Genomic DNA, 13,797 nt, shown 5'->3' on the forward strand with positions numbered 1-13,797 from the left:
TGAGCCAAGTTACTCATTTTCATTCAAATTACTTTGTTTTAAGGATTGAATGAAACATCATATTATGGAAGTGAAATATATCATGAACATTCCATTTAATAGCCTTACTTTTTGGTATTGCTCTTGGTAACGTTAAAATACAGATTATTTCCCTCTCCACAGAAAAGAAGTGAATGCACTGATTTTCCATCAAACTAGGCCCTGAAAAATTGCTTTTAATGTTTTTCTTGGCATTCAGACATGACACCGCTATTCACAATCAGGGCATGAGCTCTGAGTCATTTTATCTATAATTGTGATGAATGTGCTTCAATTCAGTTACATTCTGTGGCCTGTTCTCCTTTGTCAACAGTGGGGCACATTAAGGAGACAGCTGGTCAGTAATAAAGGAGATACACTTGGGTATACAATTAACTAGGTAATGGGCAGAATATGATTGTTTCTATTAAGAGAGCAGTCTGTTATATAACTAAAAATAGGCAATGTCTGATACTGTTCATCATCATTATTTATTATATTATCAAAGGAGAAGAGTCTTCTGTCACCTTTAAAAAAGCAATACACTAAATAATGAGAAACTAAAATTTTCTGCTACCAGGTTCTAGGGGAGATCTATCTTTCATATCAGTGGAATTCTCACTTTTTTTTATCTTTCCATATACCAAGAAAGTTTTCTTGTTCCTAATAGCCTGTGTACTTACACACTCATGGAGGTAGAGCCCACTTGGCTTTATTTTACTCTTTCAAAAATTTTCTAAACATCGTAAACGTAAGTGGATCTAGAGAAAATACGTAAATGTCATACTTTATTTATTCCCATGTTTTGCCTAGGGTATCCCTGGTGAATTTGGTCTCCCTGGCCCTGCTGGTGCAAGAGTAAGTATTACTTTCATAAACTCCTGACAATATTTTTAAAACAAATATTGTGCTTTCTTCTAAAAACTACTGATGACCTTGTAACAACAAATTTCTGATACTCTTCTGTAGTCAAATTGATTTCTAAATTGATAATAGACTTTTGTATCTAATTGCCCATATTTCTTATTAAAAATCCACAAGGTATAAAAAAATAAGTGAACTAATATATGTTTTATATCCAGTGACTTATACATACATGTGAGATATGTTTATATGACAGTGACTTGACCTGAGCTAAGGAAAAGTAATATCCTATTAAGATTTAAAGTCAGTTTTTCCAATGCCCGTTGATACTCAAAGCCTAAAATCTGAAATCATGAGCATACTCTTGTTTAAAAAATTAAATAAATTTATATAATTTGTCTGTGGTCATTAGACTAACTGGAAAGATTAGTTGGCCCCTATAGTATCCTGTTATGTAGCTAGTTACCATAGAGCTGGGATGCCCACACAAATGTAGTGATATGAGACCACTGGGAAGATCCCCTGGAGAATGAAATGGCAAGCCACTCCAGTCCTCTTGCCTGGAAAATTCCATGAACGGAGGATCCCGCTAAGTTACTGTCCATGGGACTGCAAAGAGTCACACAGGACTGAGCAACTTCACTTCTTTAGGACCATAGAACCAAATTGTAACAAGGGTGTTTGAAACAGTTACAGTGTGGACTTACATGTTAAATATTCTGAACCATAGAATGCTATGTTGTAGTGATATTTACATGCAAATTGGGACGTGTTTAGATAGGTAGAAAAATAAAGAGACATATATACAAATATACACATTTCATATATATATATATTTTTTGTTTTATATATATATGTATACACACACACATATATACATATTTATACCTGTTATACCCCTATTGTGTGCAATTGTAAAAAGAGAACATAGATATGAAGATATATAACCTTATTTACACCTGGTATTGCTTTTCACTGAAAATGATACAATGTTTCCCTTTGAATACTGTGTATAACTGGCATCTGTTTTTACCTATGGATCTATTAATATCACAGAAAAAAAACAAAAAGAGGAAATGAATTCTAAAAGTTGAACATTACACCCGAGAGGCAACAGATTTTGACTTTGTAGCCATAGACCACTAGAACTGAATAAAACCTTAGAGATTATCTCATCCCATCCTTTTGTTTTACTAGTAGAGAAATTATGGGAAAGTAATTGTAATTTGCTTGTAAATGGAGAGCTGGGATTCAGAAGCTAAACAAGCATGAACTCTGATGTATAACATGATATCTCGGAAAATGATGAACAGCACAACACTTCTGATTCCTTCCCACAGGGCGAGCGTGGGCCCCCAGGTGAAAGCGGTGCTGCTGGGCCTACTGGGCCTATTGGAAGCCGAGGTCCTTCTGGACCCCCAGGGCCTGATGGGAACAAGGTAAAATGTGATATTCTATATTGCTGGTTTGGCCCAGTATGCTCTAGAATAAGTAAAATCCTTTATAATAGTAAATGAATTATTTCTCAGATTTTTAAAATTTACTTTCAGTACGGTAATGATTTCCACCACAGTAAATAACAGTCTGATTCTAGTAGACCCAAATTATTCCAAAGGAAGCAAAACCCCAGTGTTCTACACACATAAATGAATTAGTACGGGTTTTTACTCTTTTTTCATTACATTATTCATACTTTTGTCTTAATCTAGAAACACCATATATATCTGGACACAATTTTTGGAGAATGAAATTTTACTTTCCCAACATCCTAGAGTAAAATTTCAAAAAGTAACTAAATTTTAATAAGAGAATTTATGATGATAAAAACTAACTGGACAGTACTTTCATCTCCAAAACCTAAGCCTGAAAACTTGCGTTTCAAAATAGAACCTGTGATTTAGATCTTAAAATAGATGGAATTATACATTTCTGAAAAACAGATTACTTCAACTGCAGTAAAGAGAAGGCAATTTATACTGCTTCTGATTCTTACCTTTAAGGGGTAAAGAGTCACTATAAAAAGCTATTTTGGTATATGGAAGGATATTGGAAAACATAACAATAAGGTAAGAGGGCGAGAGGAAGGAAGAATGGAAATACTGGTTCTCTGAGAAAGTACTTTCAAAGGGTTTTATCTCGGAAGCCAGTCAACAGGTTTTAAGTACATGGAATTGTAAGGCGTTATAGAAAAATGGAAGCTATAGTCCCCACTCTTAAGGAGATTAAAATGTAAACATCTCCCTGGTTGATGAGGTCTCTTTCCACATTTCCTGTCTAGGCTAAGAGACTTCACCTTGAAACATGTTTGTGGGACACATTCTTCACTTTCTGCTTCCCATTGTCGTCCTGTCTTCTCCTGCAGGCCTGCCTTCCTTTAAGAGCAGGTTATAGAAAACTTGGCGGCCCCCATTCCCACCCCCCCCCTTCTCTTTAGTCCCCGGTCATTAACAGCGTCTCCCTCACTTAGAGCCCCCCTCTTTCCTTCCGTAGGCCTCCTTTGTGTCTCTCTAAGCAGGAGAGAATGCTCTCCATTAAATGTATCAATTGGAACCTTCAAGAGTTCCTCTCTCCCCTTTCTTCTTTTCACCACAGAAATAATTGATTTCGCATGTGTTTGATTCAAGGGCGAACCCGGTGTGGTTGGTGCTCCAGGCACTGCTGGTCCATCTGGTCCTAGCGGACTCCCAGGAGAGAGGGGTGCGGCCGGCATTCCTGGAGGCAAGGGAGAAAAGGTACTGTCTCCGCATTGGGCCTTAACACATACTGTTGATGAACTCTAGCAAACAAGGCTGCACAAGGTTAACCTTTTTTTTTTTTTAAACAGTTCTTGGCAGGTGGTCTGGTAGCATTTTGATATCTTATCTGTATACATTTCCCTCTGCCGCCTAGCACCTACGTGTTTCTAAACTCACCAATCTGGCAAAATTCCTTGCTACCATGGAATTTCACGCAAACAGATGGTGTTGAGTAATACATGAGGCTCATTTTAATGCCACTAACAATAATGCCTCCGCCTGCCCTAATTAATGGGAAGAAGCTATATTGAACAGCTGTCAACCGTGCTGCTGCACTACTTAAGCCGTAAGAGGGATCGGCCGCTGAAGCCCATTGTGATGTTGCCTTATAATTCTGTCCACAGGAGTTTGTACCTCACTTGATTATGCTTCAGGAGGGTGCATGGAAATTAGTAAAGAATAGTTAACACTAATCTGGAAAGGGACTTGAATTTTTGTTGTTGTTGTTATTTTTTTCCTTCCATATTTCTATCAGATGAGTATTGCCATTCGATTTTTTAGAATATGGTAGGAAATCAAAACATGACTAAATATCTTAAAGGAATAAAGGTATTATAGCCTCTTCTGTAGGAAAAAAAAAAAACCAATTTTGATTCAAAAGTTTGGTTGGGAAATAAAAAGTTGCTTTTGCTTTATACTTTTAGGGTGAAACTGGTCTCAGAGGTGACGTTGGTAGCCCTGGCAGAGATGGTGCTCGTGTGAGTAGAATTCTGTTTGTACTTACATTGGTTTGTTTTTTTTGAAACATTTCACTCCATTTGAGTTGAGAAGCTTTCCAAAATGGAACTGACAAAAGAGGGAGTCAAGGTTAGTAAAAGGGTATTCCAATCACATCATTTTACATGTTCCAAAAGAAAAATTCAGAAGAGGACTTACTCCCTTGAAAATTATGAAAATTATGAATTGTCTCCCTTCCTTAGTTTTAACTGTACCAAGTACAAACTACCACCCCAAAATCTCTGGCTTTAACAGAACATTATTGTTTAAACTATCATAGGGCTTTAGGGAAAAAAAAGCAGTAATTCTTACATTTTAAGAAGCCATATCCTCTAACAAGGTTCTATATACCCTAAGAATTTATCATTTAAGAGCAGCCCCAAGATTAACTGTTAATGGCGTGGAGGTGCCAATGAGAGTCCCATGAAGGTATAATAATCCTACTCTGGAATACTGGCATCATGGCTTTTCTGGGCCATAAGCCCCTTTGGTTCTTCTCCCCTCTCTCTCAGTGCTGGGACACATTCATCATAGTCCTGTCTCTGAATCACATAGTCCTAACTCTTCTTAACAAGGCTAGTCATTGGCTACCCTCCAGGGAATTTTAAAAGAGCAGAGAGTTCAGATCTCTGCAGTTCCTAATCTGACCATAACCTAGACATTTCCATGACCTTCACCGCTGCAGTAACTCTACTCCTTGGAGTGGCTTCTGCGGCCTTGATAATTAGAACTGAAGTGCATCAAAGGCTTTCTTGAGGTCTGTCCCAAGTGTCCAGTGAAAGTGTTCCACTACTGAATAAGCACAGCAAGGGGAGAGGGTAAGTGTTCCTTCTGACGGTATGGGGTGTTATTGACAAGATTTCTCTTTTGGGGTCTAGGGTGCTCCCGGTGCTGTTGGTGCTCCTGGCCCTGCTGGAGCCAATGGGGACCGGGTAAGCATGCATTTTCACTGACTTGCAACTCTCTGACTGATAGTAATATCGAAAATTCCCTGCTGCCCTGGCCCCAAAGGGCCCTAAAAATTCATTTTTATGCCTTTGTATAAAGCCCATCTATTCAAAAACACACCTGTTAGTATGGGGCAGCAGAGAACAAATGCTCCTTGGTTAAAGTTCTCTTCCTTTCTATACATGTGCCTGGTATCTGAGCTATACTTTAATCCCTATCATTTGTTTGAAAGTCTTTTGGGGATGCCCATTAACAATATCCTAATGTACTGAGCTTTGCTGAAGCCTTCAATTGTAAAAAAAAAAAAAAAAATACAATACATGTGTTCCCATTTCACATCGAACAATCCACTTAAAATAGACATTATTTATTATATTGTGCAAATTGCCGCAAGTAGATCAGCCTCGTGTCCATCTCAAAATTAAAACATCCTCCTTCTGGTATTGTGGACACTGATTTATAATATTTCTACACGTGTTATGACCAATACCCCTTCAACCTCCAAAATGAATACAACATTAGGCAGAGTAAGAGTCCATTTCATTTCTATCTCTGAGACGTGCATTAGTCACCTTTTTGGATGCAACTGTGAACTCTGACGAGAACCCACTGGCTACCTCTGTTTTCTTTCCTGCCTACCTCTTTGAGCATCTGCGGGAGGTGCACTGAGGCACTCATTTTTGGTCCCCTTGTAGGGTGAAGCTGGTCCCGCCGGCCCTGCTGGCCCTGCTGGTCCTCGTGGTAGCCCTGTAAGTAGAAACCTGGATCACTTTGGACACTCATAACTTTTATTAGACACCGATGAATCTGAGATTTGCTAAGACATTTTGCAATCCCTTCTCCCACCTAGGGTGAACGTGGTGAGGTTGGTCCCGCTGGCCCCAACGGATTTGCTGGTCCTGCTGTGAGTATCACGCGATGAAAGTTAATCCGGAAACACCCCAAGTGAACAAGCAGAGTGCATTGGAACACCTGAACTGTAACTGTCTCTGTCCAACAGGGTGCTGCTGGTCAACCTGGTGCTAAAGGGGAGAGAGGAACCAAAGGACCCAAGGGTGAAAATGGTCCTGTTGGTCCCACAGGCCCCGTTGGAGCTGCTGGTCCGTCTGTAAGTTGAACCCACAAGTGGTCAACACAGCCTGGGCAGTTACCCATGAAATTTTGTAACAACATGTATCAATCAAGTGCTTACATCACGGAACATATCAGATAGAAGACTACACTGAGCTAACACATGTGTACCCACTTTACATATTATAAAAGTATCATAAATATTGTTTTATCTCATTTGTTGGATAACCCCCTAAAGGTGGTAACATTGAAGTGGGACTTTTATGTAACAAAGATAATCTCTAGATTTACTTCTACTAGACATGGAAATAATCCATTTGAAGAAAAGAGTGAAAAAGGTTGTTTTGTGATTTGACCCCATCTTTCTTTGTTTCCATGTAGGGTCCAAATGGCCCACCTGGTCCTGCTGGAAGTCGTGGTGATGGAGGGCCCCCTGTGAGTACTTACCCTGGATTTGTATCGTTTTTCTTCCTTCAGAAGCTATTAGGGACAACTAGAGAGTTTGGAAATTTTGGGTAATTTGGACTCTAATAAGGGGAGTCTTGAGGCTCAAGCTAACTTTGTTTAGAGAAATTCTGATACTGAAATTAAGGGTCATGTTCCTGGAATGTTAATTTAAATTCCAGCTGGAACTCAGCGTACTGTATATTCTTACCACTTCACCTGAGGTAGTAATAACAAGGTTAAACCCAGGTAGTTTCATTGTGAAACGGGTAAAATATTTCTTTGGTACCTTTTATCCTTCTATTGATACACCCCTCTTCTGCCTGACCAAGTCCCTTCCCTGGGTTACACTGACTCCCTAGAGACCCAGAGCTCCCTAGGAATGAACTCCACTGACTCCTTCCTCCTCTCATTGGACAGCAGTTAATACCCTTGGTCTTTTACTGTACCTTCCTCTGAAAACAAAATGACTTACTCCATGTCCATTCCCTTAGCACCCAGCCAGGTGGTTAAGAGTTACTAATATATACACATTGATGTATATAGGATAGTGTCTTGCCTTTATAACCATCATATAATCTGATAGCATTTCAGAAAGAACTATCAGAGCCTTAATGCAAAACACGTGCACTGCAATCTGGGCCATGCTGGTCAGGAAGATGTGCGGAGATGGAGGGTCTTCAGGGTCCTGGTTAAAATAATACCCTCTCCAGGGCTGTCACTCCCTGCTCTTTGATCCACCCTTGGTTACATGTATTGAGGATTTTCCTTCTTACCCAGATTACCGGAGTTGGTGCTGACTGTGGAATTTTAATGTGCTTGGCTTTTAGGGGGCTACTGGTTTCCCTGGTGCTGCTGGACGGACTGGTCCCCCTGGACCCGCTGTGAGTAAATCACTTCCCAAGCGTGTCTTCATTTATTTACTCTAGCCAAAACCCCTAGCCTCTAGTAGGAAACTGTTAAGAAACTCTCTACGGAGAAACATGCTACTAGTATTTTGCTATGACTTTCCTCATCTGAAATCAGTTGTTCTGAATCATTAAGGCAAAATCATCAGAAGTTATATTTTCTAATATCAGTTTAAGAGGCTTTTATTCATATGAACACAAGTCCCCTTGCCCCTTTTAGGGGCATGGTCTCTGTTTAAAAATCAAGACAGTTTTAGTCACTTATCAGTTATTTCTATATCTAATTACCCTTTATGGCCAACATTCTGCCTCCATTGTTAAAGTATAATTGTTCCTGAATTTAAAGGTGGTTTGGCCTCTAATTTAATTTTGATTCAGACTCTCCTGTCAGGACTCAAGAGAATTTAATTAATTACCAAGGATTAAGTCTTCCGGTTAAGGTTTCAGGGGAAAAAAAAAAATAGCAGAGATGTTGATTTCTTGGAACCCCTTCACAGGTTCATAACAGGAAAATCTTCATTCCCTGTAGGCATTTAATTAAACCTAGTTGGGAGCATATGTGATTCCTCAATTATGAACAAAATGCCCGTACTGGCTTTCTTCGAAAAGAAACAAGTAGCCAAAACCCACAGTCCCATTCATTTGCAGCTGACTACTATAACTCAGCATAGCTCTGATTCCAATATGCTGGCAACTGTGGCCACAGCATTGCTTTTCCTCACAGACATTTGCCATACCCTCTGCCTCAGTTGTTCAGTTTATTACAGCCTCAGGAAGGAAGATGAAAATTGCTTCTTTCTATAAGAAAGATTGTTTAAAGGTCTAAACATTTCTCCAAAATGGCCAGGATATTATTTTGTGGCTTCAAATTGTTGACATTTTAATATTAAAACCTCAGCTGCTCTCTCCCTGCTCCATGATGATTAACAGAAAGTAAGTGACCTCATACATTTGCTCACAGGGTATCTCTGGCCCCCCTGGCCCCCCTGGTCCTGCTGGTAAAGAAGGGCTCCGTGGGCCTCGTGGAGACCAAGGTCCAGTTGGTCGAACTGGAGAGCCAGGTGCTGCTGGCCCTCCTGGCTTTGTTGGTGAGAAGGGTCCCTCTGGAGAGCCTGGTACTGCTGTAAGTGATTTCAGACTCTTCTTTCTTAATACCTTGTGTTGAATTAAAATAAGTCCCATATACAAATCTTCATGCAGCATATATATTGGCTGATGAGTATTGCAGGTTCTCAAGTAGAACTCAGTTGAGCCAGGAAATCTATCCAACAGATATCGAGGTGTCAGGGCTTCAGTAGATACTCAGAAGGCACTGGGTGGAGGTAACAATAAGTGAGTGAACCCGCTGTTTTATCAATAGAGCCTTTTAAGCTGTTGAGGGTACCTTACTGGTACTGGATTTAGAGCAAACTTCTATCGCTGTGGTCATCCTACTGTAAATTAATCAATCTCAGTAAGCTATCAGTTTTTTAAAACACGCAGTGTGCAGTATTATTGCCACCTCTGAAAAGTGATTTTACTAGACCTGGTTTAGTTAGAGGCCAAGGTCAAAAATTTCTGCTTCCCAGCGTAAATTCTATGACTCTATTCCCCCACTCTGTGATGACTTCGTTAATCCCAACCTCGTGTTTTTAAATGCCATTCCACTGGTCACAAGGAGAAACCAGGTACAAAGAAATATACATGCCAAAATGGAAACTAATTGTCATCACTGGAGAAAAGATAGCCAAAGATATGTCCTACTAATAGGAGGTCACTAGCCTTTTTTCTGGGTTTCCCAGGTGGCACAAGGGGTAAAGAACCTGCCTGCCAATATGCAGGAGACTTAAAAGACATGGGTTCAGTCTCTGGGTTGGGAAGATCCCCTGGAGGAGAGCATGGCAGCCCACTCCAGTATTCTTGCCTGGAGAATCCCATGGATAGAGGAGCCTGGTGGGCTACACTCCCTGGGGCCACAAAGAGTCAGACATGACTGCAGTGACTCTGCAGGCGCACAGCCTTTTTCTACACTAAGGATAAACCCATTCTCAGAATCTCAGACCAACCTGTATTATCCTATAGGGCCTTCCAGTAATGCCCACTATTTTTATTGCTGTTTAGGGACCTCCTGGAACCCCAGGGCCACAAGGTCTTCTTGGCGCTCCTGGTTTTCTGGGTCTCCCAGGCTCCAGAGGTGAGCGTGGTCTACCAGGTGTCGCTGGATCTGTGGTAAGTGTTTGACACCATTCTTATCCTCATTAACATAATAAAAGATGTTAAAAGCTGCCACTTCAACTGTGACAGATTGATCACTGAATAACTCCACTTAAGATTTTTTTATTCATGGCATTTCTTTATACAGATCACATGTCACTTAACTGAGAAGCTTTAATACCACCTCCCTTAGACACATGTTAGAAAGACACAGCTTACCATTATGCAGAACAATTCTTGTTCTTTTTTACATGCTTAACAACAATGCAAGCTCTAATTGCATTTACTCCTTTGTAGTACGAAATGCTAGCGTCATTTATCCCAGAGCAAGAATGAAACTCTGCAAGGTCTGAATCATTCCATTAAACCTAGTATGTGACAGTAACTAGGAAGCATCTAATCTCCATAAACTCTCTCACCTTGATGAATTCATTTTAATCTGGAGTATCAGATGAAATGAGGCTCACTTTGTTTAGGATATTCCCAAAGTACATACAACTGACCATCTCAGTGTATAGGAGGAGGGCAAGGATGACGCTAATGACATTGCTTACCATTAGGTGGCCCCTCACTTTCCATTTATCTTCTGTTTCAAAACTGGAATCCCCTGACTAGGACTGCTTTGGGAGAATGAGACTAGCCCTCCATCCAGTGAAAGGAATTTTGTCTTCTCTGCCTCTTTAGGGTGAACCTGGCCCCCTCGGCATTGCAGGCCCACCTGGGGCCCGTGGTCCCCCTGGTAATGTCGGTAATCCTGGCGTCAATGGTGCTCCTGGTGAAGCTGGTCGTGACGTGAGTCCAACATTTGGTTTGTAAAATCTAACTTAGCAGTACATCACTGTGTGCAACTTTGTAGCCTGAGCTGAAGTCTAGTTGTACTAACCACTCTCAGGACTGAAAATACTAAAGATAACTTGGAATGAGTCTTTAAGTAGCATACTTCAAGGTGGCCAAAAGATTATAAAAACACCTCTAAAAAAAATCTAGGTTTGCAAGTTTCTCGTTCCTGTTTTTGAACAGCCTGAAAGCGGGTTCTCTACTGGGCACTGGGAGTGATGATGGCAGGTAGCCCAACTGTAAGGGGCCGGTGGGCTACAGTCTCTCTAAGTGCCTAAGCTGGTGTGATGTCTTCACAGGGCAACCCTGGGAATGACGGTCCCCCAGGCCGCGATGGTCAACCTGGACACAAGGTCAGTATACCTCGTCATTGTCTGTGACTTCAAAGGGGGCTGCGGTACATGCCAAACTGATGCTGGGCTTCATGTTTGCCTTCCATAGGGAGAGCGTGGTTACCCCGGTAATGCGGGTCCTGTTGGTGCTGCCGGTGCTCCTGGCCCTCAAGGCCCCGTGGGTCCCACTGGTAAACACGGAAGCCGTGGTGAACCGGTAAGTGTGTCAACAGCATCCCCTTAATGCTGTCATCCTTATCGGGCTCCACTCCGGCCTCCCCATGCTTGGGAACTGGGGGCGGCCTAGGGAGGAGGATCTTGGCTGCTAAGTTGTGTTTTTCTTTTCTGATTCACAGGGTCCTGTCGGTGCTGTTGGTCCTGCTGGTGCTGTTGGCCCAAGAGGTCCCAGTGTATGTACATATAGGTTTCTGCGCAGCATTTAGGGAGGATCAGTCTAGACTGTCCATTAAGAAGACAAATAATACATAGACTATATATATATTTTTAAAATTTAGTCCATGTTGAGAGTTGCTACAGACAGCTTTTAATCTCTTGTATTTCAAATCTCTTCTTATTGATATTAAATAATCACAAAGATTGGACTTCCTCAGTGGCCCAGAGGGTAAAGAATCTGCCTGCATTGCAGGAGACCCGGGTTCGAGCCCTAGGTCAGGGAAGATCCCCTGGAGATGGGAATGGCAGCCACTCCAGTGTTCTTGCCTGGAGAATTCCATGGACAGAGGAACCTGGTGGGCTACAGTCCATAAGGTCACAAAGAGTGGGACATGACTGAGTGACTAACACTTTGACTTTCAATCACAAAGATTAGCCACTTAACAGAGAGCTGAATTAAAGAGGATTAAGGAAAGAGGTGGGAGTATCACCCACCTGGCTTTTAGACTTTTCACATATTGAATTATGTTTGTAAATAGACTGAACAATATTTGTGAAGAACTGAGTGTTGTTTTTTAACCGTAAATGTCCTGTGTGTCCTTCTTTTTCTTCATAGGGCCCACAAGGTATTCGAGGTGACAAGGGAGAGCCTGGTGATAAGGGTCCCAGAGGTCTTCCTGGCTTAAAGGGACACAATGGGTTGCAAGGTCTTCCGGGTCTTGCTGTAAGTACAGTATGGAGAAACAGCTTATGTCTATATAGATCTTAAAGTCCTTCAGCTAATGAACTTCCTCTGAATTTTACTGCTATTGTTCTAAAATGTCCTACATCATATTCATTTCCTGTTCTCTGGCCAATTCCATAGCTCAGAGATAATGCTATTTCATCCCAACATGGAAAGGTGAGGGTTAGAGGAGATAGAAATGTACATATACTAAGATCTCCTGGCAACAATGTCCTTCAGCCCCACTTAAATAAATATAATTAGAGGAATGACTAATACTGCACTGTGAAATAGCTTGTAGAAAAAAAATAATAATTGAATAGACATAATGAAAGAAAAGAGGCCCATTTTACATTTTTAATTTCCTCAATCCAGAGTCCATTGAAGCTAAAATTTTCTGTTCAGTTTTTTAAAATCTGCTCATCGACACATGTTCTAAAGGTGTGATTTTCCTGTTCTCTCTTTAAAGGGTCATCACGGCGATCAAGGTGCTCCCGGTGCTGTGGGTCCTGCTGGTCCTAGGGTAGGTAGATCTAAGAGATGTTTATCTCTGAGAAGAGCCTATGGCAGGCAGACCGCTGTCTCCCTTGTGGGGTGTTCACTGGCGCACACAGACTTGCTGTCCTTCTTTCCTAGGGCCCCGCTGGTCCTACTGGCCCCGCTGGCAAAGATGGTCGCACTGGACAGCCTGGTGCAGTCGGACCTGCTGGCATTCGTGGTTCTCAGGGTAGCCAAGGTCCTGCTGTAAGTATGATTTGGGGAAATAATAAAGGGCATCACTGACCTATGGGAATATCTTCTTTAGACCAAACCAAGACAGTGGAGGGCTTCCTTGGTGGCTCAGAGCAGTAAAGAATCCGCCTGCAATGCAGGAGACCTAGGTTCAATCCCTGGATTGGGAAGATCCCCTGGAGGAGGAAATGGCAACCCACTCCAGTATTCTTGCCTGGAGAATTCCCTGGACAGAGGAGCCTGATAAGCTACAGTCCACCTGGTTGCAAAGAGTTGGAAATGACTGAGCGATTAAGCATATAAGACAGTGATAACAACACATTAAAGTAGTCCCCCATTTCCCTGCTTTCTAAAATATATAAAAATTATCTGTACCTGATGAACTCTTTAAGCCCATCCCTGCAGGTATGCCTTGGAGCAAGTTGTTATTACATGAATTTGATTCTGTTTTACTTATTAGGGCATGCTTTTGTGTGAATCTCCATGGAAAACCTGTTATCATTGTTGTCTTTCACCATGACCAAATCCAGAGCCTCTTGTCTCTCCCTTCCACCTCTGCAGGGCCCTCCTGGTCCCCCCGGCCCTCCTGGACCTCCTGGCCCAAGTGGTGGTGGTTATGACTTTGGTTTTGATGGAGACTTCTACAGGGCTGACCAGCCTCGCTCACCAGCTTCTCTCAGACCCAAGGATTATGAAGTTGATGCTACTCTGAAATCTCTCAACAACCAGATTGAGACCCTTCTTACTCCAGAAGGCTCTAGGAAGAACCCAGCTCGCACGTGCCGAGACTTGAGACTCAGCCACCCAGAATGGAGCAGTGG

The 13,797-nt window shown here is 41.7% G+C and overlaps 1 protein-coding gene across 1 annotated transcript in view; it reads left to right on the forward strand.

Moving 5' to 3' along the window:
- Window positions 1–13,797, forward strand: part of COL1A2 (collagen type I alpha 2 chain) — a 36,914-nt gene that overhangs the window by 19,933 nt on the left and 3,184 nt on the right. The window contains exons 30-49 of the mRNA XM_004007726.6: window positions 832–876; window positions 2,223–2,321; window positions 3,507–3,614; window positions 4,322–4,375; window positions 5,273–5,326; window positions 6,038–6,091; window positions 6,193–6,246; window positions 6,343–6,450; window positions 6,795–6,848; window positions 7,688–7,741; window positions 8,727–8,888; window positions 9,866–9,973; window positions 10,643–10,750; window positions 11,095–11,148; window positions 11,237–11,344; window positions 11,484–11,537; window positions 12,137–12,244; window positions 12,714–12,767; window positions 12,881–12,988; window positions 13,538–13,796. Of these exons, the coding sequence (XP_004007775.1) occupies window positions 832–876; window positions 2,223–2,321; window positions 3,507–3,614; window positions 4,322–4,375; window positions 5,273–5,326; window positions 6,038–6,091; window positions 6,193–6,246; window positions 6,343–6,450; window positions 6,795–6,848; window positions 7,688–7,741; window positions 8,727–8,888; window positions 9,866–9,973; window positions 10,643–10,750; window positions 11,095–11,148; window positions 11,237–11,344; window positions 11,484–11,537; window positions 12,137–12,244; window positions 12,714–12,767; window positions 12,881–12,988; window positions 13,538–13,796 (1,807 nt within the window). The remainder of the gene's footprint in view (window positions 1–831; window positions 877–2,222; window positions 2,322–3,506; window positions 3,615–4,321; window positions 4,376–5,272; window positions 5,327–6,037; window positions 6,092–6,192; window positions 6,247–6,342; window positions 6,451–6,794; window positions 6,849–7,687; window positions 7,742–8,726; window positions 8,889–9,865; window positions 9,974–10,642; window positions 10,751–11,094; window positions 11,149–11,236; window positions 11,345–11,483; window positions 11,538–12,136; window positions 12,245–12,713; window positions 12,768–12,880; window positions 12,989–13,537; window position 13,797) is intronic.

The sequence above is a fragment of the Ovis aries genome, chromosome 4 (assembly GCF_016772045.2).
Source record: "Ovis aries strain OAR_USU_Benz2616 breed Rambouillet chromosome 4, ARS-UI_Ramb_v3.0, whole genome shotgun sequence".
NCBI classification, from domain to species: domain Eukaryota; kingdom Metazoa; phylum Chordata; class Mammalia; order Artiodactyla; family Bovidae; genus Ovis; species Ovis aries.